At 39.6% G+C, this 27,729-nt stretch overlaps 1 protein-coding gene across 1 annotated transcript in view; it reads left to right on the top strand.

The window, feature by feature from the left end:
- Window positions 1–1,417: 1,417 nt before the first annotated feature.
- The window catches only part of PTCHD4 (patched domain containing 4), a 177,497-nt gene continuing 151,185 nt past the window's right edge, over window positions 1,418–27,729 (top strand). Inside the window, exon 1 of the mRNA XM_024766333.1 lies at window positions 1,418–1,843. Within this exon, the coding sequence (XP_024622101.1) occupies window positions 1,418–1,843 (426 nt within the window). The remainder of the gene's footprint in view (window positions 1,844–27,729) is intronic.

Genomic DNA, 27,729 nt, shown 5'->3' with positions numbered 1-27,729 from the left:
AGAGCCCCAATAGGTAGAAAATAACAATACACACACTTATTAAAGTTTTTGAAATTGATCTGATTTGCAGGTAAGGGTTCTTCACCTTCACACTGTTGGGTATGGAGGGAGGAATTGCACCTGGTGGGAGTTTTCTTTCCCATGTGGTGAAGGTGACTCTGTTTCATACATTAGTTGACTCCAATGTGTTTCCCCCTACCTATCTCACCTTCTTTATTCAAAGATTTTGTCATGGGTGTCCCCAGACGTTTGTTTCTGGAGTTCCACTCCCACGAGAAAATGGAGGTTCTCAGGGATGAGGGGTGGAAGGGAAAATGGGGGAAGGAGATTGAAACAAGCCTTAAGAACTTTTGGTCCTAAACTTCAAAAGTACAGAAAGTGAATGTAATATTTTATGAGGAACCACATATTGTCTGTGGACCTTCACTTCCAACACACACACACACACACACGCACACACACACACGCACACACACACACACACACACACACGCACACCCCTAAGCCACAGGCGACTGCTATTGGCAAATGCCTCTTCTCCAATCACCAGAGCAAGGAAGGATCCCTAGAGCCCAACGCACCGCCAATAGTTGGGGTCTCTGGCAGCCTCGGCTGCAGTCGCCCAGTCTGGGGAATGACAGCGTGGAAGGCGCTGCAAGGAAATCCTTTGCATGCTTTGTGGTATGTTAAAAATGCAGCATCATCCTCTCTGCTCCTTTTCTTGGGCCGACAAGCCGAATTAGAGAGCACGGGGAATCCAGAAAGGCGAAAAGGCTGCGCCTTCACCATCTCCTCTTCCATTCACTCCAGCGGGGAGGGAAGAGGGAAAACAAAACTCTAAAAATAACTGTCAGCCTCTTAAAAAAGGAAAAGCTTAGCTGCCGTCCCCCCCTGCATCCCCCGCTCCCTCCCTTCTCTTCTCCCTCCTCCCGCCCCCCCTCGTGGGGCACATGTCTGCTTCTTACAACACCGAGCCACATGGTTCCAGTTAGGCGCCGAACCCCACCAGGACGGAGAGGAAATCCACATCTGTGGGACGCTCCGCACGGAACCACCTCCAGCGAGGGTGGCCGTGGGACTGCAGCACCGGGATGAAGGGCTAGACCGCGGGATCGCTGCTCATGCGGTGAGAGGGGGCGCGGGAGGCGGCCGGGGAGGGGTGGGCCAGAGGGCCCCCGCAGCGCCCGCCGCCCGCCCCCGCGCGCGGTGGGTACCTGCCCGCCCTGCTGCAACTTGCTGCAGTGTTTGAAAGAGTAGTAGGAGCGCATGGAGGTGGGGCCGGGGAAAGACCGGGTGGCGTGGTGAGGGGTGAGCGCGGAGGGGGCGGGAAGGCGGCGGCGGCGATGGGGCGAGGGGCAGACCCGGGGCGGGTGGGACGGGGGAGACGCGGGGGTAGCCCGGCGCTTACACATGTCACATGTGCTTTTTAAGACGGCCGGGAGCGCCTGCAAGCTGGATTTGGTGGAGGATGCTGCGGCAGGTGCTTCGCAGAGGGCTCCCGTCGTTCTGCCACAGGCTGGGCTCGTGCGTGAGCCGGCACCCGGTCTTTTTCCTCACCGTGCCCGCAGTCCTGACCATCACCTTCGGCCTCGGCGCGCTCAACCGCTTCCCGCCCGAGGGCGACCTGGAGCGCCTGGTCGCTCCCAGCCACAGCCTGGCCAAGATCGAGCGCAGCCTGGCCAGCAGCCTTTTCCCCCTGGACCAGTCCAAAAGCCAGCTCTATTCGGACTTACACACCCCCGGGAGGTATGGCAGGGTGATCCTCCTCTCCCCACCCGGGGACAATATTTTGCTCCAGGCTGAGGGGATCCTGCAGACCCACCGAGCCGTGCTGGAAATGAAGGTGAACCACAAGGGCTATAATTATACTTTTTCCCATCTGTGTGTGTTGAGAAATCAGGATAAGAAATGCGTGCTGGATGATATTATTTCAGTGCTAGAGGATCTCAGGCAGGCTGCCGTCTCCAATAAGACAACAGCCAGGGTGCAAGTGAGGTATCCCAGCACTAAATTAAAGGTACGCTCCTCTTGCATGCTTCTGCCAGTTAAAGAGGCAGCACTTCATTTCTTGCCCTAAACAAGCAGAGAAAATGCAGAGGTCTCATCCTTAAGACTCAGAAGCTGATGCTTCTTTCATTTTGGGGGGTGGGGGGAACGTTGGGCAACTGAGTGAAGAAAACAGGCAATAAATGGCATGACTAGATATTAAGAAATTCAAAGTCAAACAAAACAAATGCCAAAAAAGAAAAAAAAAGAAAAAAGTTGTTTCTGAGACCCTGCAATTACATCTTTGTTCAGGGTTAATAAATCAGTGAATGGAAGGGGGAGGGGGGATCCTGAACAATTTGGGGGATTTCTTTTCATTATGGGGCTCGATGTATTTCTTATTACTGATTACACATCCACCTGGTGCCATATCCACCTATTTACATCTTCAGCCTGGCTTGATTTTGACATGTAGGGAGTTTGTGCTTCGCTGCCCTGTGAGTGTGTGTCTGAAAGCAGTGGGTATGAATGGGGTAAGGATTCCAGGAATTATGTGTATGTGTGTTCGCACAGCAGAAGCAGCAGAAATTTTCTATGTGTGAAAATAGAGATGTGCGGCTAACTGATGTACTAGTTAACTGAGTCCTGTTATCTTCCTTTCACACACACACACCCACACACACACCCACACACACACACAGTCCAAACCAGAGCAAGATTATTATAACAGCCCAATAGCAAAAGAAGAAATCCCCAGTCAGCAAAAGTTGCCGTGAATGATAATTCCGGCATTAAATAGATGTTACTGTTTAAACTCTCAGTTCAGATTTTGTTGCTCAGATGAGATTTCTAAACTCATTCCACACTGTCAGGTTTGAGCTGCTGCAGGCAATGAGGCATGCAGTCTCCAGGTGACTGAAGTTTCAGGGACGAATGTGACTTCCAAAAGAGTCACTGCACCATTTGTATGCTTGACCCTGTGCATGCTCGGAGGCTGCACAGCCAAGAATTCCCGAGACAGGTGTTTCCCAAGAAGAAGGAATTTTCTTTCTTCTAATGTGTATGAGGATGTGTGTGTGCTTCTGGGGAGATCATGGAATAGGAGGGACCCCAGTTTCAATGAATGGGTGGCCAAACATAGAAAATTGCTAATATTTCTGTTTATTTATTTGATACAGCATCTGTACACAATTTTAAAAATACATTTCTCAGGATTTTTGAGATAAAAAGGCTATTTTTCCTGAATTGAAGGAGGATTTAATGCACTAAGAAGCTAAGAATTCCTCAGGAAATCCCATAACCTGCTTCCTTTTAACATACTGTCCTTGTTTAAATGTATCCAGAGGCTGACAGGGTTTCAGCCCCTTGTTCAGAGGAGCAGTCCCTTGGGGTTTTAGTGAAACTAGACAGATGATTCATCAGCTTGAAATCTAGGTAAGGGCTTGCCTGCCTCACACTTACCGAAGGGAGCATGGTGAATGTATGTGGTTGGGTTGCATGCATTCCGTTTCCTGAATCCTTTGCCATCAACATTATTGCTTGCTCCAGAAAAGGATGCAGTGAAAAGGCGATCTTCTTCGCCTACAGTCTTTTAACTGAGTCCTGTGCTAAACATCTGGTGTAAAGAAAGATTTTGAAACTGTGACATATTTAAACTTCAGTTTGTTTTCCCTGTTGAAGCAGGTTTGCAGTTTATTAATATGCAGTCTTAGTTAAGTCCCTTATTTCCTTGAGTCAGCAGTACTCTCCAGGTGTAAGGGCTTTGTCCAGTCAACCACTGTGGGCATTTTGTTTAGCCGGCAATATCATTATGACATTTACAATACAAACCCCTGAGGTCTCTAATTCACTCCTTTAATAATGATTCGTTGTGTTCCTATGATTTACTGGGTGCTCTTCTAGGCACAGACAGTCTGGAGCAAGAAAAGCAAGGTTCTTACCCTAATGGGGCTTAATCGTAGAAGTCAGGGTCCTCACCCTGAGTTACCTGCAAGCAGGGACTCTGCAATCTTTGGGTCCACTAGGCTAGGCCTATAATAGGTGCTCTGTCTAAACTTTCTGGCTGATTGGTTGGTTGATCTGCATCTTGATTGGAGTCAGTGGATAATCAAAGAATGGAGTAATTGATTACAAAGGGCCATGTAGTACTAGTGGAATTATTCTACTAACCATAACAAGAACAGGAGAATTATACACTGGCTCTCTAATCTGTAAAGCCCTTCTTTTGCTACATTCTAATATCAATGTCTCCTCAAATGCATTGGCTTGACTCTCTTTGCATGTTGTCAGTGGGGTCCTTAAGCTATTTTTGGGAAAATGAATTATTTGGTAATCTTCTGAGAGTAACGGTCCCTCTCAAGCATCCAGATATATCACACGTGCTAATGTAATATAAAATATAATTGGTGGAATTCCAGGTATACCTAGAATCCTATCAAAGAGTCTGCAAGGCCTTTCAGGTGAAGAACTCCCTGGCACAGAGCAAAGTGAGATGGGCTTTTGTTTTGATCATATGTGATCTGGAAATGATTTTAATTCATGTGTGACAGTGATACTCAAAGAGTGTCCCTAGAATGCTGACCCACAATAAAGTTTGAGAACTTCTGTTGTATGAGATTTGAGAGAAATTTTTATATACACAGTTCTTGGCCCTCTAATTAATGTTGCTTTCCTCTGTCATACTTGGGTCACCGATCTTCCCAACTCAGGCCACTGTGGAAAATTTTAGTGCTGGATAATGCTGTTGGTGGGCAAGGAATCAATAGTTAAGGAAAAATGCAAAATAAATGGCAGGGGCTGGATAGTGTGAGTAGGAATTGGCAATCTCTTGACATAAAAGAAGCAGTAGGTCAGAGCCTGGAGGTAGTCTGAAGATGTATAAACACTGATTGACAGAAAGGAGCGGCCAGAAATCTTAGTTATGACAATTGGAAGGGCATCTTCCAAATATTATTAAGACACCCAAGTAGTTCTGAGCACAGAAAGGTTTAGAACTTCTGATAAACATGATTGTCTTGACAAGGTGATCCAGACAAGCAGGGACACAAAAAGTTGCTGGTGTGGAATTCCAAAGAGAGGCTCAGATAAAGCTGATATGAAAAAAGGAGCAGTCAGCTTAGAATACTACAGAAGAAATGAGACATACACACATTTTCAAAAGCTGCATAGAAAAGACACCAGAATCTGAAATTCCTACACCTATATAATACGAACTCTACAATTGTGCCTGTCATTATAATCTTTACGTTATTATACCCCTGAGTAAGCACAGAGGTCAAGTCTTACATTCCTTCTGTACTATTCACAACCTCCCACCCCAACCTTGTCTAGTTCTATGCAGACAGTATTTACATCACTGGTCGGTCTGTTGATTAATTTGTTCATTTATACTGTAACATTGCAAAGTTATCGTTACTTTTCAAATTCTATGATGTGCTTTTACTTTAAAGGTATTCTTTACACTTTCTAGATTTCTATAAATTTTTGGACCCTGGTAATTCGGGGACCATTTTTTCTACTTATTTAAACGTACATATTGTATAAGTCAGTACACTGCAGCCAGGCTGAATTTTGAAATTAAACACATAACGTATTGTTGGAACCAGTCTCGTGATTAAAATGAGACAGGCACTCAAAATCCTTAAGCAAGGACTGCTCTGGACTCCAAGAAATATTGTCATTATAACTCAGGGGGCTCAAGTGGTTACAGGCAATATTTCCCTGCTTCTTAGGTAGGCCATGATAACCTCACTTTTCCATCTGCTAGTTCCAAGAAAGTAACAGTTTCCATATGTCCCTAGTTCTTAATTGTTACCACTGAAAAAGGCCAAGTAAAGAAGAAACAGAGAAATGTGGTTCATGGCAAATGGTGAGAAACAAATGAAGCATATTTGCTTCCCCTGCAGCCTGTCCTCCCCATTAAATTCCATTACTACACACCTCTAAACAGATGTTTAAGTGAAGTGTAAGTGCTGCAACGTACCACATTTAAGAAGAGGAACAAAGATAGATTTTCCTGCTTCTTAAAAGAGTGTTTCTTTGGGCACATTTTGAGTACATCTTCCTAATTTGGAGGCTGTTGCCATTAATTATTTAGTTCCAATCTCAATGGGAGAGCAACTTAAGTCAACATGGAAAGTAAAGACCAGCATTACTTTCAGAGATTTCCAGGGAAAGTCATTCCATAGACTTCTTTCCCTAATTCATTCTAAAACCTCAAAAGACAGCTGTGTCAGAGTCTTCTCATATACTTAGATTAAAGTTTACATTCCTGATTCTCTCTCTTAATAAGGGGGAAAAAATTGCTGCCTTATTGAATGTTCAGTTTGTGTCCTAACCAATGTGGTGTTTTATACACAGCATGTCATTTTTACAAGCTTATGAATCGGGAAGAATATTTTTATTCGCCTTCTATAAGTTGGGAACCTAAACCTAAAGACCAGGAGGTCAAGTGACTTCTAAGACGTCCCCAAGATAGTACATGTTGGAAGTGGGATTTAAATCCAGGTCTGTCTGGCACTGAAGTTTATATTCTTAACCACGGTACTATATCGGGTCCCTGTACATCGTGCATTGTTCTCTGTGACAACAGCCCTTTGTGTTAAGGAAGAACTAGGGCCGTAATTCCCAAGCATCTCAAATCCCTGCTGAAACCGCTGGTGCTCTTTTACACCAGTCCCCTTGCTCACTCAAGAGACCAGCCCAGGTGAAGGTGCAGTGAAGCTTCACTTCCCTTATTCACCCACAAGGGAGTAAAGCTTCCAATGTGGGCAAACTCCTACCATCTGACTATCATGGAACTTGCCACAAAGAGCTTAATAAATTCCTCACTGGCACATGATTTCACCTTTAATATTATTTCACATCAACTCAGAACAAATTAAGGTGAGACTCCAGGATCCACTGAGTGTGGGAAACCTGTCAGGTGACCCACGGTTCTGAGCCAGGGGCTTATGTGCCAGGCAGGCTTGAATACTTCTGTCTTAAATTGGCATCAGGAAAAAAGAATTGATGAGATAGCATGGGATAATACAATGCAGACTGAATTGAGAAATATTCAGGAGACCTGAGTTCTGACCCCAGTTCTGTAAAGACCAGTTATGTGACATCAGATAAGTCCCATCTCCAATATGGGCTTCGAGCTCTAGGATTCCTCTGTGACATCAAGGAAATGCTCATCCTTACTATCTGTAGTTGGGCCTGTCACCTGGTTGAGCTTAAAGCTGATTACTGTCGTTCAGTATTTTCCAAAAATGTTGAAATTAAATCTAACCATCTCTTTAAGAAAAAAAATCAGCAACATTTTTTCTCAAGCCCCTTTACAGTTATTTTACAATAGTAGTCACATTAAGTCCTCATTAGCCTAATCATCTTAATATTATATGAGAACACAAGGTATAGGAACTATACATAGGCACAAGGGTATTTGGGGAAAATGAAACATAAAATTAGAGTGGAGAGTATTTTTAAAGTGGCTTTGCAATCCGTGCCTTTCTCAGACGGGATTATTATGGCACAGCCATTCATTGAAATCAAGGCTCATTCTCTGTAATTCAGGGCCTCTGAAAGGTACCTGATGAGCAGCACTTAAAATGAATGGGTCTCTTTAGTTACAGGATTTGTGTTGGAACAGCCATGTTTTCCCTTCAGAGCTCCCCTCCCTACAAGGAGAGGCTTCATCTGTGCCACTCTTACTTCCCCCTGCTGTCTCAAAGGCTGAAGGCAGAGGATGGCTCAGGTTCTGGAAGACAGAAACATGTTTAAAGGGTTCTTATAGCTTCAGGAGGGTCTGAAAGCAGCTCCAGGTGTTCAAGATAGATGGAGGCTTGCCTGGACATTTAGGGCTCGGCCTCAAAGTTCTTTCTGCCCTTTGAACATTCAGGTATGTTCTGTCACCTCACCAGGTCTCTTAATTACATGGAGAGAGAGAGTGTGCAGTTCTGATTGTCACTGCGGGTCATACTAACGTGGGTAAGATGTACAGTAGACTCAAAAGTCATTCATATACACTAACTAACGTAATGTACTGTAAGTGTCTGCTCTGTGTCAGGCCCTGTGTTGGGCGCTGGAGATTGAGTGAGGAATAAAGCAGACGTGGTGCATGACCCTCCAGGAGCTTGAGTCTAGTAGAAAAGGCAAAAATCAAATAAATTTATTATTACAGATTATCCTAGAGGAAAATTGCATGGTGCTGTAAGAGTAGTAGACCAAGTCTTGGGCTCTTAGAAATGACTTCCTTGAGGAAGTAACTGTGAGCTAAGATCTGGGTTAGATGGTGGAGTTAGATGGTAGAAGCAAGAGTATGAAGGGGAAGACATGGTACCTTAGATACCCTGAACGAAAGCCACTGTGGATGGAAGTAAAATGTAATGGTGAAGGTGCTAAGGGCTGTGTTGAGAATTTCTTGAGAGTTGGTATAACACAATTTTGATTAGGATCTATGGAGCTAGATGGTCTAGTTTTACATCTTTACTCTGTTCCATTAGCTCTATGACTTCGTACAAGTGTTTTAACTTCTTTGTAACTCAGTTCCTTCAGTCATAGCCCTGACTTCCCATCATTATGTGGGTTAAATGAGTTTATGATACTTAAAGCGGGGCTTCTCAAATTCTAATTGTCACCTGGGGAGCTCGATAGAAATGCAGATTCTGACTCACTAGGTCTGGGATGGAGTGGGATTCTTCATTTCTAGAAAGCTCCCAGGTGATGCTGATGCCTTGGGTCCCTAAAGCACTTAGAACAGCACCTGGTTCTTTGTAAATGCTTAACAAGTGCTGGTGGTTTAACTCTTTGAGCAGTGATATTCTGCCCTTGTCTAAAATTGGTTAATTGATTTTCTTGTGAACACTTGATTAGATGAAAAGCCCTTTTTGTTTCAGACCTCAAAGCTGAAAATCTTTCTGTCCTATGGTAGTCATTGCTATTTACTGAGGAAGTAGAATATGAGGGGTGTAGATCCTTCTGATTTTTGCACCAAAGAGCTTGAGCTGCCTCCAGGATCATCATTCTGAATGTGACCAGTCTTTGCTAAGGACAGTAAAGAACAGTTAAGGAGACTGTGGGACCTTGGTTTCAGTGTTCACTGGGTCTGGAAATATCTTAGAGTTTGTATATTTTTGTCATTTTCAATAGAGCTAGCCTTGGCCTCTTTCTCCCCTCTGGGCTGCTGTGACATTCTGATTCTCCTCTTACATCTCTGATGGTTCTTTACCTCTTACTGGTTCACTCCCCTTACTACTCCCATATTTATAATTATTCCCATACAAGTCTTTTTTCATGGTATGTTCTCTCAATATTCTCATTCAAGCCAAACACCAATTTTCTTCCAGGTCTGTAACTCTTTGAATGGCATCTCTGTTCTGCCATTAACTTGGGCTCAGAATCTCAGTCACCTATGATTAACTTTTCTTTTCCCGCCACCCCTACCCAGCCGAGACATGTAAACAGTAAGAGCTAATTCATTCTATGCCACAGTGGCCCTTAGACCAAGAGCATCCCCCTTGCCTAGGAACTTGCTAGAAATGTACATTCTTGGACCTCAGTCCAGATCTACTGAAACTAGGGATTAGGTCCCACAAGCCCTCCAGGTGCTTCTGACTCCTGTAGATGTATGAGAACCTCTGTTCTGCAGTAGAGGTGTTCAGTCTTGGCTGAGTGTAGGAATCATGAGAGGAGCTTTAAAAATACTGATGTGTGGATCTCATCTCCAGAGATTCTGACTCAGTCAGGAGGTGGCATGGACACTGAAATTTTTAAAATTTCCTCTGATGATTATAATGGATTATCAAGGTTGAAGACCAAGGTCTCCTTTTCAAATTTCTTCTTCGTTTCTTTCTCACTATCTCTCCCTTGGGCTTTCATTACCTCTTACCTATTTTATCTAGGCAATAATCTAATCTCTCTCACATAATTTCTCACACTTGGAACCTAGCCTGTATAACAAGATCATCTGCATCTCTTGATTACATTTTCCTCTGACCAGATCCTGCTAGAGTTTCCCATTGCCTGGAGAAGACATTATCAACTCCTGACCATAGCCATTGAGAACTTTTCTTGACCAGGGCTCTAACTTATTTGAAGTTTCAGATTGCAGTACATCTTATGCTGCAACCAAACCGAAGCAGACCCACCCTCAACCTTCCTGTTTTCTTACCTTCATTCATACTGTTCCTTTTGCTTGGAATTTCTTTCACACTGTCAAATTCACATCTCTTAAAAGTTGCTTTTTCCATGGAGCTTCTCTAAGTGCTTCCAAAGGTAGAAAGCACTTTTATACACTTTAGAGGTACTTTGAAGGCAGTTCCCTCAATCACAGTCTAACTTGTATTATAGACTTTTAGCAAGTCTTTGCTAAAATATAACTGTATGTGCCTAATGAACCAGTAGGGCTGGTAGCTTTCACTACATACATTGATTTGCCTGTGTGGAGCCAGCCAGTACAGGGGAGGTTGTGGAACAAGCCCTTGGGGGAAATTGCAAGGGGACAGGAAAAAAGCCCATCCCAGCCAGCCTACTGTTCCAAGGCTGTGCCTAAACCCTAAAGAAAGATGGCCACAGAAAGACACTGAAAGCTGTTTCTATGAGTGGTCCTGAGATACAAGTGCCACAGAAGGATTGCCTTTGGGCTTAGGAAACAAAGGACCACCAGAAGAGGGAGAGAGAGAGAGAGAGATTCTTTCCCGCAACTATACACAGCACACATGTGACTTCAGCTTGGGAAAGCCTGCAGAGAGGCAGCTCGAACACCTGGTAGGATTACCAGATTTAGCAAATAAAAATACAGGACACCCGGTTAAATTTGAATTTTGGGTAAACAAAAAAAATTTTTTTTAGTATAAGTATGTTCTAAATATTGCATTCTTTGCTTATCTGAAATTCAGATTTAACTGGGCATCCTGTATTTTATCTGGCAACGTAGCATGATGGGAATTCAAAGGATCACATCTGAAGACCCAAACACAGACTTCAGAATGTCAGGGGACCAGCGCCAGTTCTAACGCACAAGAGTGGCCATGAGCCAGGGGGCCAAAGAGGCAGACCGTAAAGGCCAATTTGGGAAATAGTAAAGACATTCTAAAGACTCCAGGAAATGCATGGGTAAAAGTTTTCAGAGGCCAGAATTTCTGTCTTATTCAAGTGGGGATTCCAGCAAATGAAATGTAAGTTCCTCTTGATATGACCTCCTTTGGATACTCTGCCCTTAGGAAACCCAAGTTACATTAATTGTTTTCATAGTTCCAAGTGTTTATTTGCTAGTGAAATGAAAGACTGCACTGGATAAATGTTTCATTTAGAAGATTCTTTTGTTTTATATTTTATCTATGAAAAATATTTATACATAAATAGAAATGTAATTAAAGGAAGTAAGTTGTAAGATAAGTCCTGGGGATACAATGTACAGCATAATCACTGTAGTTAACAATGCTGTATTGTATATTTGAAGGTTGCTAAAAGAGGGATGTTAATTAAACTTATCACGGTAATCATTTGCAATATACATATATATCAAATCCTTACGTTGTATACCTAAAACTAATACAATGTGATAAGTCAATTCTATCTCAATTTTTAAAAATTTAAAAAAGAAAAAAAGAAACTGACCACGTTAGCCAGAACCATATCTATATTAAAACAGCAGTTTATCATAAGTAAAATAATTTAGGTCAATACTGTAGTTTGAGAAGAAACTTTTTACTATACAAAAAAAAGGGTCCATCCGTTACTCAAGTTTGAGAATCATTAGATTGGAGAGAGGGATATTTATTTAGTTACCCATGCTAAATGTAGTAGGACTGAGAGCATCATAAGCAAAAATACTAGAGGTCATGAAATGTAAAGTAAAAGATTTTATCATTTCTATTCATGTCATGGTAGAGAGAGAAATTAATTTCTTAGAACAAAGGGAATTGGCTAAAGAAGTGAAGAAGAACAGAAGTCCTACTTCAGGAAGGAAGGAAGGGAGGGAGGAAGGGAGGGAAGGAGGGAGGAAATAGATGATGTGGCAGATTAGCGAAAATTTGTAGGATGAGAATATTAGCAAGCCAAAAGCTAAACCCGTAGACAGGATTGGTTACTCTTTCCATGTATGAAATGTGGCATTAAAATCAAAGATGAAGCATGCTCGTAAACGTTTGCGCAACAGCATAATAAGTATATGGCTGTTTAGAACCCATCTTACTTTCCTTCAAGATTATAAAGCTTTTTAAAAAATAATAGATATGTTTTTAATTATTAGGCTTTTATCCTGCTCTCCTGACATATGTTCCACTCAGAAAAATAGCAGTCTTTTAAAAAGCATCACTTGAAAAGAACTGCTAAAATTACCCTCAAAAATAATTCTAAATATTGGTAACCAGTCACCCATCTCTACATGGAAAACCTTTCTGGTTTGTAATTTACCTGCAAGGCACCTTTTATTTGTAAACTGAGGAATCACCATTCCTGTGTATATTATAATCAGTATGTTTTGTAAATTTATATAACTTGTACATGCATATATGTACACATACTCTTTTTTTTCCTCCTGTTCACATTTCTAGTTTAAAAGAAATGTGAGAAAAGTCTAGCTTGTCATTTCTCCCTCCCCAGGATCCAGGTCTTCCTGCACAATGCAATCTGGGGAATGATTTCTCTAGGGCAAATTCCTGGGGAGGGTGAGGCAAAGCCTGAGTAATGGAGCATGAGGTCAGGGCCAGTGGGTCACCACGAAGTGCGCCTGGAGACAGGAACCCTGCTAAGCTCCCAGGGAGGAGTGAGAAGCTCAGGGACTGCACTAGTTTAATGACCCCTTTTCGTAGTTGGGCATATCTCTCTGAGGGAATAGCACACAAAACTGGTACTAGCTGCTTGACTTTTATTATCAGTACATTCTTTTCAACCATTGTTACCTTGGGGATTATTTTTAAGGAATTGGATCCTTTCTAGGCTTTTAGACATTTTTTATTAACTAATCACATCAGTGTGTCTCTTGCTAAACAATGTTCACTTATATTTTTAGTTAATTTATCCCAGAAAGTTGTTTATAAACTGATGTTATCCTACTAGTCTTCTTCCTGATAGAAGAATGTTTTGGTAATTGATAACTAAATTGACATAAGATTTTTACTTCCCTTCTTTCCCTCAGCTCTGAGCCCTGAAGTTATTCATGATGTTAAAGTTATAAGCATTGACAATGCGGCCCGTTTAGCCTAAAGCAACAGATGTTTTTTACTGAGGTAGGCCCTAGTTTTTAACGGGTTGAGATAGGGGAGCCACTTATTGATTGAGCCCCTCCTTTAAAATTATAAAATAATGATGAAGAGGGTAGTGAAAAGGAAATAGACAAATCTATATTTGAATCTAATTTTATCATTTATTAGATGTATGACCTTAGACATGTTATTTAACGTCTTTGCCCCTCAGTTTTTCTATGTTAAAAAAAGCATTATTCATATTTTATGTTACATTAAAAGTATTAATATCCATTCTACAGATTTTAAAACTTTCAGGCACTTAGTGGTTTCTTAATAAATTGTAACAATTTTTTATCTAAATCCAACTTCATAGCAACACCAAGTGAAAAATCACTCACAATCCCACTCACCAATTCTATAAACAATTTATTTCCAGTCTTTAACTATAAAGTACACAGTTGTTATATATAGTGCATGTCTTTTCTGATCCAATTTATTTTCATTTTTTATAAGAATTTAAATAATTATTTTTTGGTAGCTCAGAAGTCTGGCAAGTGACTGTGGCATAATTTACTTAATTGTTCATTTATTGTTATCGTGAGAGTATATCTAGAACAGTGTTCTTGGAGCTGATTTCCACAATCCTTAACAGACAAATGGAAAATATTCTGGCTTGTCAACAGAAGCTGAAGGAAAAGAGCATTTTCTTATGTGATTTAAAATGTCATTTTCATAAGTATATGAACTTATGAAAGCAAGATACAAATATAGGTTAACAAGTTCCAGGGGAGCAGGTGTCCCAAGAAAAATCTTGGATAGAAATTAGAAAGACCTGGTTTATTTATAGATGAACTCCAAAATGCTGTAAATTGCATTGTTAAGGACCACATCCAAGAGTAAGCTTCTAAGGGTACCTTGTGGCTTATCCTATTACAAAGTACTTTTTACTGCTTTTCACCTGGTATAGTTCCATGATTCTCAAAAGGAACACTTCAGGAACTTTCCAATTATATGATGCCTGTTCCCTCCCCAGACCAATTGAATCAGAAGCTCTGGAGAAGGGGCCTGAGAGTTGGTATTTTCTTAAGCTCTTTGTATGATTCCAGTGAATAACCAGATTGAGAAACACTGAGGGACCTTAGACCAGAAAAAGATCCCCCCATCCTACCGAGCTCCTTTGCAGTTTCATAGGATGAGAGAACAAGGGAATAATACCACTTCCTTTGAACCTCCACTTCAAGGCTTAGTCTGGGGTCTCAGAAAGAGAGCATTTGCCCTGACATAAGCAATCACAGTACCATTTCCCTGCCAGGTAAGCTGCCTCCATAGGAGCTCTGTAGCTAAAATAAACAACTTCATTCTCTCCTGTAATTCTCTAATCTGATATTCATTGGCCAGAAATATGATGTCTTAATCAATTTGCTCTGCTCCAAAGATGTCCTGGATTGCCAGTCATTGGGAAAATGTATACCTTGACACTTCAAAAGGCATCCTTTCTTAATACACTTCTGCCAGGAGATTAATAAGAAAACCTGTAGGCACATGGTAAATTTTTATTATTATGGTGATAGGGCCAAAGGTAATAAATCTTAATAGCTCAAAGGTGTATAATCCTAGGACTTGAAATAGACTTTCAATTCTTATTAAGTTGTTATTAGCTCCTTGATTTCCATCAAGATAACCTAAATTCCTTCATATCCTGAGATGGTCAGTGTTTACTACTTTGTAACCATTCACTAATACTATTCATTGTTAGCCTATTCCTTGGATAAGCATGTAGTAGGAGATAAAGAAATATGTGTTGAATGAATGAAGGATCAAGTGAGTTAACAATTTGGCTTTTTAATTGTCCCATACTGAGTTTTAAAAGCATCATGTTAAAGAATTTCAAAATACTCCCAGTCTTAGCTTAGCCAAAATTTACTTAATCTTCAGCCAAATCCCATGCCTTCTATCTTTTCATCAGTGAAAATAATATTATACTTTTCTACGTAAATGAGTTCTGGGAAGGCTAACTACCTCTAGTTTTAACAAGCTTGAGACATTCTAACTCATTCACAAACAGATCCTGGAGTCCCCAGATCAGTGTGGCAAGTCCATTCATATTAAAACAGTATTAACACAATGTCTAATTAAAGGAAAAGTATGTTCATTAAAGTGCAATGAATATTTAAAGTAGTTCCAACTATATAGGAGCCGTAACAATCTAGTGCCCTTCTTGGGTCAGTAGAAAGCTTTCCATTAGCATCCCAGTGGGTTCGCAAATCTTATACTCCCTCCCTTATTATTTTTAAATGGCAGTTATAAATCACTTGATACAGTGAGGTGAAAGGATGTTTTCCTAGTCAATATGAATGATATGGTGTGCACTACTGGCCACCAGTAACGGGAAATTATACATTACAAAAATAAAGCCAAACATTTGGTACCCCACTATCACCTTTATATTAAATATTTTATCTTTAGCAAAAAGTAAAAGCATTTTACAGAGTTGAATCCATACTCATATTTTGCAGAACCATATAAAATAGTGAATTGACCTTTCTTTTATTTACTGTTCTAAAAAAAGGATTAAGTAATTGTGACATGCCATAAAGGAGTTTGACATAATCATCATATTATGTGCATACATTTTTACAAGCCTTTGTTGAAAGAGATTTGGGAAGGTTATCCAATCTACATGTTTCGGAAAGCCCTGTTATATATAAATTGCTTCAATAAACTACTCACTATTTAATGTCTCTCCAGAAGAAAATTATTTCTCATATCTATTTAAAACATTTATTTCTATTCTTACTTCAGTAAAGAAGAAACCTGGTCTTTACTATCATTTTTGAACCATCTTCTACCTGTGACCTTGAAAATGGTTATTACATTCTCTTGTACTTCTCTTTAGCTGAATAATTTCTTACACATAGACCTCATTCTCAACTACATACCCTTTTTGTTTTTAGCAGACTTTTAAATTTTGGGAAATTGATGTCTCCTGAGTCTTAAACACCTATGTTTTGTTCAAAAGGTATACAAGTATCTTCCCTGCTTCAATATTCTCCTCTCCATATTTGCCTTATCCCAATGAATAGCTTTTCTCAATAGAGACGTATTCTATGCTTATATTGTTTCAGACACTGGGCTAGGCACTGGAGTTACAGAGATCAGTTATAGATCCTCTTTTCCAGAAACATACAGTCTAGTGAGGAAGGAGGACAAGTAAATGGAAAATTAGCAGTACAGCATGGTAACTTGAACCTTAAAGGTTAGTTCAAAATGATTCAGAGCACCAAATAATCCAGAATTGGTGCTACATCAGACTCGGCCTCCTCCAGGGTTCTATAATAAGAACAAATACTCTCTATTGGTGGGAGAAGTCTTTCAGGGGTTCTTATTTCAGTTGATAACAAATGTTTTGTTTTTAAATGTATTCATTAAAATTGAGGTCAGTGGACAGCTGCTCTCCATAATAAACAGGGAAATATTTTGCCATGAACAGTTACTCTGAAGGTTATGAAGTCAACATAAAATCCCAACAATGCTATAGACTTAAAAAATGAATACAAAGCAGGAAAATGTTATGGGTATGGGCCAAGAAATATCAAAATGAAAAAACAGGAGGGTTATTAATCATCCACAAAACCTGGCCAGAAGATTGTTGGCTAGTGGAACTTTCCATGACCCCCCCAAATCATCCTACCCTCAGGACTTTCTCTCCAAGTGTTAGTAACTGTTAAGGTAATTGTGGGATTATTTAGCCAGCAAAAATAAAGCATATACGCAAGTATAAGAGGCACTTGAGACAAAAGAAGAACGAGTGTTTAGAGTGTGCCCACTTGGGTGGGAAGTCAGCAATTTTATTTGCATTAAACAAATGAGGAGAATTATTTTCTTTCCTAGAACTGGCCCTGATAGGCTAGAGTCATAGAAAGCCCTCTTGAAAGAGTGAATTATAGGACCCCCTGAGTGTGCCAACATTTAAGAAAACTGAAAAAATGTGTAAGTTTTCTAGGTACTGTTGACATTGGGTCTGATAATTCCTAGTCGTGGGGCAGTCCCGTGCATCACAGGATGTTTAGCAACATCCCTGCCCTTTGTAGACTCTGGTAGTATCGTCTTCTCCTGAGTTGTGATAGCCAAAACCAAATGTCTCCAGACAGTGCCAGATGTCCCCTGGGGTTCAAAATTGCTCCCCATTGAGAACTAGTACTCTAATTCTTGGAACATTGAGGCAAAGCGTTCTCCTAGAATGCTCTCCTCCTGTAACACAGACCATTAGGAAAGTAGACTTTATCTAACCGAAATCCCTCATATTGCAAGTTGTAAATCCTCTTCTTCAGTGGCCTTGGAGCATGTGCCCTCCACGTCAGGAGTACTCAGCCCACTTGGTGGGATGCCAGGGTCTAATCTTGGAGAATTTCTAGGATGCCCAGTGAAAGCCATGAAGACATGCTCACTAATATGTCTTCTCCACTGAGTGGAAACTCTCCAGTCTTGTTTGCTTGTCAAAATTGTAGTCCATTTTAGATTAGAAACCTATTTCAATTGTAAATTCCATTGGTGGGAGAAGCTCAACATTTGGGAGAGAGCACAGCTGGTGCTTCCTGGTTGTTAAATAATTCATCTTCCTCATTCTGGAGAGTCAGAAACAGCCACGCTGAGATACTAAATCCTCAAGGTAATATTGCAAAACCTAGTCCTTGGCACTAAGGAGGGAAAAGGCCTGCTAAATTACAGAAGCCATCCTCCACAGCTTTAGAAGAAGCTGGAGAGAGAATGCTATTTGCTGACTTAATTTTTCCCCATTTTGGTAACACGGGAAAGATAGGTTTCCCCGGGAGAATTTTATGAAGCTCCGTTAAGCAAAATCAGCCTTTCAACACTTTATATTGTCATGCCTGTGTCATTCACGCACATAACTCATTTTTCAAGTGAAATATTTTGACCGTTCTAAAAATTATTTTCCCCAGAAATCAGAAGGTAAGGATGGAAATGGTGAAGCACTTGCCAGAAAATAGGTGACTTTTGAACAATCCCTTGATGATAAATATTTCTCATTAATGGTTCTATTCTCACACTTGGCTATTTATTGAGTAACTTATTTTAGTCCAAATTGTCCTATACCTGTCCTAAGTTCATCTGGGATTTTCATATTATTTTTGAAGCTGTGTTAAATCTTCCAGAACGTACACCTCCTACAATAGTGTTCCACAGCAGTTCATTAATGCTTCTTCAGGTAACTGGTAATCTTAGAACTTTTATTTCTGTGCCCTGAAAGAGGGAACATTCTAACCATAATGCTTATTTACATCTTAACAAGACAATATTCTTCTGCATACAAGACAGGGCCCCTATGTGCTACTCTACACCCGTATGCTCAGTTCAACAAAGATTACTGATTGTGGGACTTGAATGAGAATTTATAATGCGCAATGATTGCAGAAACTTTCATTTTAATCCAGGCTGCCTGAGTGGTTGATCCCACATGATATAAATATCAAAACTACCAAACTTCAAATTTTTCCATTGGTCAGGCTCTAGAGTTTTGTATTAGCTCCTCTAAGAATACGTAGACAAAGGTAAGAGAGCAAGGGTGCATGCAACTGTTGCAATTACCAAGGCAACACAAATTTATAATGATCATTTAGTTTTTATCCAGGGCATTGTTCAGGGTACATAGCTAGACAAAAATTGAATTTCCCAACAGGAAATTTGCCAGGTGTGATTTGTAGCAGCTTTGTTCTTTTTTGGGGGTCTATTTTATTTTATTATTATTTATTTATTTATTTTAACATCTTTATTGGAGTATAATTGCTTTACAATAGTATGTTAGTTTCTGCTTTATAAAAAAGTGAAGCAGCTATACATATACATCTATCCCCATATCTCCTCCCTCTTGTGTATCCCTCCTACCCTCCCTATCCCCCCTCTAGGTGGTCACAAAGCACCAAGATGATTTCCCTGTGCTATGTGGCTGCTTCCTACTAGCTATCTATTTTACATAAGGTAGTGTATACACATCCATGCCACTCTCCCACTTCGTCCCAGCTTACCCTTCCCACCCCCCGTGTCCTCAAGTCCATTCTTTACGTCTGTGTCTTTATTCCTGTCCTGCCCCAGTTTCTTCAGAAACTTTTTTTTTTTTCTTTTAGATTCCATATATATGTGTCAGCATACGGTATTTGTCTTTTTCTTTCTGACTTACTTCACTCTGTATGACAGACTCTAGGTCTATCCACCTCACTACAAATAACTCAATTTCGTTTCTTTTTATGGCTGAGTAATATTCCGTTGTATATATGTGCCACATCTTCTTTATCCATTCATCTGTTGATGGACACTTAGGTTGCTTCCATGTCCTGGCTATTGTAAATAGAGCTGCAATGAACATTGTGGTATATGACTTTGTTTGAATTATGGTTTTCTCAGGGTATATGCCCAGTAGTGGGATTGCTGGGTCGTATGGTTGTTCTATTTTTAATTTTTTAAGGAACCTCCATACTGTTCTCCATAGTGGCTGTATCAATTCATTCCCACCAAAAGTGCAAGAGTGTTCCCTTTTGTCCACACTCTCTCCAGCATCTATTGTTTGTAGATTTTTTGATGATGGCCATTCTGACCAGTGTTAGGTGATACCTCATTGTAGTTTTGATTTGTATTTCTCTAATTATTAGTCATGTTGAGGATCCTTTCATGTGTTTATTGGCAATCTGTATATCTTCTCTGGACAAATTTCTGTTTAGGACTTCTGCCCATTTTTAGATTGGGGTGTTTGTTTTTTTGATACTGAGCTGCATAAGCTGCTTCTAAATTTTGGAGAATAATCCTTTGTCAGTGGCTTCATTTGCAAATATTTTCTCCCATACTGAGGGTTGTCTTCTCATCGTGTTTATGTTTTCCTTTGCTGTGCAAAAGCTTTTAAGTTTCATTAGGTGCCATTTGTTTATTTTTGTTTTTATTTCCATTTCTCTAGGATGTGGGTCAAAAAGGATCTTGCTGTGATTTATGTCATAGAGTGTTCTGCCTATGTTTTCCTCTAAGAGTTTGATAGTGTCTGGCATTACATTTAGGTCTTTTATCCATTTTGAGTTTATTTTTGTGTATGGTGTTAGGGAGTGTTCTCATTTCATTCTTTTACACGTAGCTGCCCAGTTTTCCCAGCACCACTTATTGAAGAGACTGTCTTTTCTCCATTGTATATTCTTGTCTCCTTTATCAAAGATAAGGTGACCATATGTGTGTGGGTTTATCTCTGGGCTTTCTATCCTGTTCCATTGATCTGTATTTCTGTTTTTCTACCAGTACTATACTGTCTTGATTACTGTACCTTCGTAGTATTGTCTGAAGTCAGAGAGCCTGATTCCTCCAGCTCCGTTTATCTTTCTCAAGAATGCTTTGGCTATTTGGGGTCTTCTGAAAGTGAAATTTTTTGTTCTAGTTCTGTGAAAAATGCCAGTGGTAGTTTGATAGGGATTGCATTGAATCTGTAGATTGCTTTGGGTAGTAGAGTCATTTTCACAATGCTGATTCTTCCAATCCAAGAACAAGGTATATCTTTCCATCTATTTGTATCATCTTTAATTTCTTTCATCAGTGTCTTATACTTTTCTGCATACAGGTCTTTTGTCTCCTTAGGTAGGTTTATTCCTAGGTATTTTATTCTTTTTGTTGCAGTGGTAAATGGGAGTGTTTCCTTAATTTCTCTTTCAGGTTTTTCATCATTAGTGTCTAGGAATGCCAGAGATTTCTGTGCATTAATTTTGTATCCTGCTACTTTACCAAATTCATTGATTAGCTCTAGTAGTTTTCTGGTAGCATCTTTAGGATTCTCTATGTATAGCATCAAATATCTGCAAACAGTGACAGCTTTACCTCTTCTTTTCTGATATGGATTCCTTTTATTTCATTTTCTTCTCTGATTGCTGTGTCTAAAACTTCCAAAGCTATGTTTAATAATAGTGGTGAGAGTGGACAACCTTGTCTTGTTCCTGATTTAGAGGAAATAGTTTCAGTTTTTCACCACTGAGAACTATGTTGGCTGTGGGTTTGTCATATATGGCCTTTATTATGTTGAGATAAGTTCCCTCTATCCCTACTTTCTGGAGGGTATTTATCATAAACCGGTGTTGAATTTTGTCGAAAGCTTTTTCTGCACCTATTGAGATGATCATATGGTTTTTTCTCCTTCTATTTGTTAATATGGTTTATCACATTGATTGATTTGCATATACTGAAGAATCCTTGCATTCCTGCATTGCTAACTTTGGGGTTTTTTTGTTCTTCTTTCTCTAATTGCTTTAGGTGTAAGGTTAGGTTGTTTATTTGAGGTGTTTCTTGTTTCTTGAGGTAGGATTGTATTACTATAAACATCCCTCTAGAACTGCTTTTGCTACATCCCCTAGGTTGTGGGTTGTCGTGTTTTCATTGTCATTTGTTTTGAGGTATTCTTTGATTTCCTCTTTGATTTGTTCAGTGATCTCTTGGTTATTTAGTAGTGTATTGTTTAGCCTCCATGTGTTTGTGTTTTTTACAGACTTTTTCCTGTAATTGATATCTAGTCTCATAGCGTTGTGGTCGGAAAAGATACTTGAGACGATTTCAGTTTTCTTAAATTTACCAAGGCTTGATTTGTGACCCAGGATATGATCTGTTCTGGAGAATGTCCTATGAGCACTTGAGAAGAAAGCATATTCTGTTGTTTTTGGATGGAATGTCCTATAAATATCAATTAAGTCCATCTTGTTTAATGTATCCTTTAAAGCTTGTGTTTTCTTATTTATTTTCATTTTGGATGATCTGTCCATTGGTATAAGTGGGGTGTTAAAGTACCCTACTGTGATTGTGTTACTGTCGATTTCCCCTTATATGGCTGTTTGCATTTGCCCTGTGTATTGAGGTGCTCCTATGTTGGGTGCATAAATATTTACAATTGTTATATCTTCTTCTTGGATTGATCACTTGATCATTATGTAGTGTCATTATTTGTCTCTTGTAATAGTCTTTGTTTTAAAGTTTATTTTATCTGATATGAGAATTGCTACTCTAGCTTTCTTTTGATTTCCATTTGCATGGAATATCTTTTTCCATCCCCTCACTTTCAGTCTGTATGTGTCCCTAGGTCTGAAGTGGTTCTCTTGTAGATAGGCTATATATGGGTCTTGTTTTTGTATCCATTCAGCCAGTCTGTGTCTTTTGGTGGGAGCATTTAATCCATTTACATTTAAGGTAGTTATTGATATGTATGTTCCTATTACCATTTTCTTAATTTTTTGGGGTTTGTTATTGTAGGTCTTTTTCTTCTCTTGGGTTTCCTGCCTAGAGAAGTTCCTTAGCATTTGTTGTAGAGCTGGTTTGGTGGTGCTGAATTCTCTTAGCTTTTGCTTGTCTCTAAAGGTTTTAATTTCTCCATCGAATCTGAATGAGATCCTTGCTGGGTAGAGCAATCTTGCTTGTAGGTTTTTCTCTTTCATCACTTTAAATATGTCCTGCCGCTCCGTTCTGGCTTGCAGAGTTTCTGCTGAAAGATCAGCTGTTAACCTTATGGGGATTCCCTTGTATGTTATTTGTTGTTTTTCCCTTGCTGCTTTTAATATTTTTTCTTTGTATTTAACTTTTGATAGTTTGATTAATATGTGTCTTGGCATGTTTCTCCTTGGATTTATCCTGTATGGGACTCTCTGTGCTTCTTGGACTTGATTGACTATTTCCTTTCCCATATTAGGGAAGTTTTCAACTATAATCTCTTCTAGTATTTTCTCAGTCCCTTTCTTTTTCTCTTCTTATTTTGGGACCCCTATAATTCAAATTTTGGTTTGTTTAATGTTGTCCCATAGGTCTCTGAGACTGTCCTCAATTTGTTAAACTCTTTTTTCTTTATTCTGCCCTCTGGGAGTTATTTCCACTATTTTATCTTCCAGGTCACTTATCCGTTCTTCTGCTTCAGTCATTCTGCTATTGATTCCTTCTAAAGAATTTTTAATTTCACTTGTTGTAGTGTTCATCATTTTTTGTTTGCTCTTTAGTTCTTCTAGGTCCTTGTTAAATGTTTCTTGTATTTTCTCCATTCTATTTCCAAGATTTTGGATCATCTTTACTGTCATTACTCTGAATTCTTTTTCAGGTAGACTGCCTATTTCCTCTTCATTTGTTTGGTCTGGTGGGCTTTTACCTTCATCCGCCGTGTCTTTCTCTGTCTTCTCATTTTGCTTAACTTACTGTGTTTCAGGTCTCCTTTTCGCAGGCTGCAGATTCGTAGTTCCCGTTGTTTTTGGTGTCTGCCCCCAGTGGTTAAGGTTGTTTCAGTGGGTGGTGGAGGCTTCCTGGTGGAGGGGACTGGTGCCTGTGTTCTGGTGGCTGAGGCTGGATATTGTCTTTCTGGTGCGCAGTACCGTGTCCGGTGGTGTGTTTTGGGGTTTCTGTGACCTTATTGTGATTTTTGGCAGCCTATCTGCTAATTGGTGGGGTTGTGTTCCTGTCTTGCTAGTTGTTTGGCATAGGGTGTCCAGCCCTGTAGCTTGCTGGTCATTGAGTGGAGTTGGTCTTAGCGTTGAGATGGAGATGTCTCGTAGAGCTTTCACTGTTTGATATTACGTGGAGCCGGGAGGTCTCTGGTGGACCAATATCCTGAACTTGGCTCTCCCACCTCAGAGGCACAGGCCTGACACCCGGCCGGAGCACCAAAACCCTGTCACCCACACAGCAGCCTGAGAGGCTTGTATGCTCACCTGCCGGGCCCAGCTGTGTTCTTTTGAAAAGTCATGTAGTCATCAAAAGGAGACAATTCTAGTAAATACAATCTCTTTTGGGGTTCATTTATTAAAGTCTTTCTTCATCTTATAAGAACAGAGAGGGAAAAAACTATCCTGGTGATTGGTCCCATGGGCCAGACAACCCAATATTCAGCCTCTGACAGTTTGAATCCAAGACATCCCAAGCAATATTCAGTTTATGGCAGTGGTATCAGAGGAGATATATGAACATCCATACTTTTTTCCTTCATGTTTTCTTCAGAAGTGAGGAGTGTAACCTGAGCTACTCTGGCTTCTTAATAACACAGCTTGCTTTCGTATACCCCAAAAATGAGACTTTAATTCAAACAAGCTTTTGTTTTATTATGTTTCAAAGATGTCTTCCTTGGGAAACCTCATTTCATGTGCATTTTATTTCATTTGAAAATTGATAGCTTGTATCAAAAGTCAGATGTTATGCTGCTAGATAGGATATGTATTATTAAATAAAGTGTAGGACCTTTAAAAAGGCACAAATGAAAATGCTGTTCCAATATAATATCAGTAAACTTAGAAGCATACAGTGGAAGGAAAACAGAAGTTGCTGGAGAAGTTTAAAATAAGGATCCCTAAAGATAATAGAGTTAACACAGTTAAAACACTAGTTTATAACTAATATTAAAAGATAGGAAAGAATCAACCCATCCTATCAATTATGTGTATATTTGCTTAATTGAAAATGAAATCATGGTGCTGGGAATAAAACTGACACTTTAAAATCTGTCTGAATTTCATTCAAAGGAGACGGAGGTGTTCACTCAAAACACTTTGTAGGAATGGGCCTTCCCAACAGGGCTACTTGCATCTTGAATTCTTTTATTTCTGTAAAGGAACAATTCCAGTAGGAAGGAGTGACAGAAACAGATTTAAACATGGGTATATATCTGTGAATTAATGACTCAACAGTATGGTTATGAAAACGCCTTAATAATGAGATGTTTGGAAATTAAACTAATTCAGAGGTGGCAAGTTTTAGAGTTATTTTCTGATTTGTCCTCCCAAATAGCTTATCTTTATTTGTTTCCTGGTATTATTTAATTTGTAAATGTGAGTGTTTACTCTCTAATTTCTTGTTTTCTCTGAATGTCTGGTTCAAACAAATTGTGAAGTAGTCAGGCTGGCTTGGTCACAGCTAAACCAAGACATGACAACTACTAAAGATACAGTGAACATTTTTATATAGACATTCCACACCTTGTTTAGAATTTGTTTAGCCCTCTTTTCATTCAGCATACATTTTAATGAGAGTCTCCTCTGTACCAGAACTTGTGCTGGACCCTGGAGAAACAAGAGGGCGTTAAACCCAAACCCTGTGCTCCAAGTTGCAAAACTTGTGGGCAAAAGCCCCGTCTCTGGAGTAAGATAGATCTAGTGTTCCATCCTGACCTGGTCACTTACTAGCTATGTGATATTGGACTAATGACATTCTCTCTCTAAACCTTGGCTTCTTCCGTTTAAAATGGGATAATGATAGGAACAATCTTATTGGTCACTGGAAGGATTGAAATGAAAAACACTTTTCAGTGATTATAGCAAAATAAGCAATGAGCAAATGTTTTGCTTATGCTCTAAAGGGAAGAAACACATTTTAAAAATGAAATACAAATTGTAGAGGTCTCTAGTGTAGGGGCACCAAGGATCCCTTGGCATCTCAAGAGCAAGAAAAATGAAAATGAACCGTCCGATCTGAGTGGAGGCATGGACGCAATCATCAAAACCTGCAATTTTAGAAATATTACAATTCAAGCATTTGTAAATGAGATCAAGGAATTACTCTGTTCCTCATCCCTGCTGAATTAAAGAAAATAGAATTAAACTATAGTAAAAGATTAGGCCTAAGGGAAAATTTTGTCAATTCTAGAGGTTGTTAGAATTTATCATCCCCAAAAATGTATTTTTAGAAATACAACCTGCAGCTGTCTTCCCCGGATGATTTGGTTGCAGGGCTGACTGGAGCCAGAGGGGTGAAATCTTTAGGATCTTCCTCTTCTCCTATGATTGATGTAGGAATGATATGCAGAGTTGACAACATATAGTAAACCATCGTGGCAGAGATGGAAAGGCTGTGGGAAGAGGTCAGGAGAAATAGGTAGCAGATATAATTTTAATAAGGAATGGAGCATATTCTGTAATGTGTCGAATTGCATAGTGTTTTGAAGGTTTGGTGTGGAAACATCAACGTATAAATTCTGTTTGCAAATGTTGCTTAGAATTGCAGCCTCCAAATCTTATGGTGGTGTTGTATTAAAGTCCAATAGTATTTCAGTTCGTAAGATGCTGTTTGACAAGATTTTGAGGACTTTGTCATTTGGAATGCGTGTCAAAAATATTTGGAAATTTAAACCTAAGAATTCCTCTGTTCCTTCATTTTCAAAATGTATGTCACTCATTTCAATAAGAAGGGATTCTAAGCACAACGAAATGTGGGAATAAATAAAATTGGAACATACAGCTATCTGCTTTGCATGCTCTAGACCAGGTGTCAGCAAGCTTTTCTGTAAAATTCCAGAAAATGCATAAAGAAATGAGGATGACTATGTACCACTTAAACTTTTCTTATAAAAACTGGCAAGGGCTGGATTTGGTTGGTGGGCTGTAGTTTGCTAACCCCTAGTTTAGATTTTCTTTTAAAGCTATTTTTTCAAAATGATTAACAATAGTTTCTTGTGCTGAGTGTCAGACACCCCCACTGCAAATCTGGTTTGTAAGTCTGTGTTTTCTTTCAGTCTTCAGAATGCAGCATCTAGAGCTGCACTTAGACTAGGAAGACTGAAATCTACAAAGAGAATTAGACAGATGTATTGCAGGTTTGTATTACAAACTTGGTTCAATTTAGAGACCATTTGTGGACACTGAAAGGATAGGTGAGACGGGTCTAGTCCCTGATGACATGAGAATATCTTTGTGGTGTATTAAAACTTTCCCGCAGCAGGGAAAATGAAATGTCATATTTTTCTTCTTGCATACCCAAAATTGCTCCCTTCATGAAAATGTCTCGGGATGCAAGTACAAAAATTAAAATATTAATGAAAATACATAAAATAGCAACATTAAACTCTCCTTGGGAAAGGCCTCAAAACATTGACTTATACTGGGCCTTGCAATCAGTTTCAACTGAGAAAAGTGAGGTTCCCCATCTTATTCCTTTCTCCTCTCCTTCCCCTCAAACCCCTGAGTTTTTGCATTCTAATTCTCACATACTGAAGACAATTTTACTTTAGATTTTGGATCAGGGGTCTAAGCCTGCAAACTCTCTGCTTCTGCCTCTGGGTTAAATAGCATCTCATCCTTAGATCCACAAGTTTCATGTAACCGCTACAGTGCATCTGATAAGCTTTATGCCCTCGAGGAGGCAGACAGCCTCACTTTCATAAATACTTGGCATCATCTGGAAGCACGTTTTTTATTTTTGAATATTGTTATGAGCTTGGCAACTATTTCTGGTGACATTTCTTAGAGACATGCATAGTGAGAACAGCAAGCATTGGACACCTTTGAATTTAAGGAGTGATAACGTTTTGAGCTTGAGATCATAGCTGCACCATGCCATTATAAAGCATGCTTTACAGCAAGCCTGCAATATGCTATCACTCTAATGACTTAAACTAAGGGTGAAGAAGTGTACGGAAAGTGCAAGTATGCTTGAGGCAAAACTTTGAGACTAAGATGAAAAAAGTGAGGAAATAAAATCTAGACACTTCACGTCAGAGTCTTTTGATTTTGGGCGTCAGAAAATGCTGCCTCTTAGCATGAAAAGAATAATTAAATACTTTGATAGGGAATGGATTCTGTGA

The sequence above is a fragment of the Neophocaena asiaeorientalis genome, unplaced genomic scaffold (genome assembly GCF_003031525.2).
Source record: "Neophocaena asiaeorientalis asiaeorientalis breed wild unplaced genomic scaffold, Neophocaena_asiaeorientalis_V1.1 scaffold46, whole genome shotgun sequence".
Classification (NCBI taxonomy): Eukaryota; Metazoa; Chordata; class Mammalia; order Artiodactyla; family Phocoenidae; genus Neophocaena; species Neophocaena asiaeorientalis.
The sequence above is the reverse complement of the archived record's forward strand: the minus strand, read 5'-3'. Positions and strand labels throughout refer to the sequence as shown.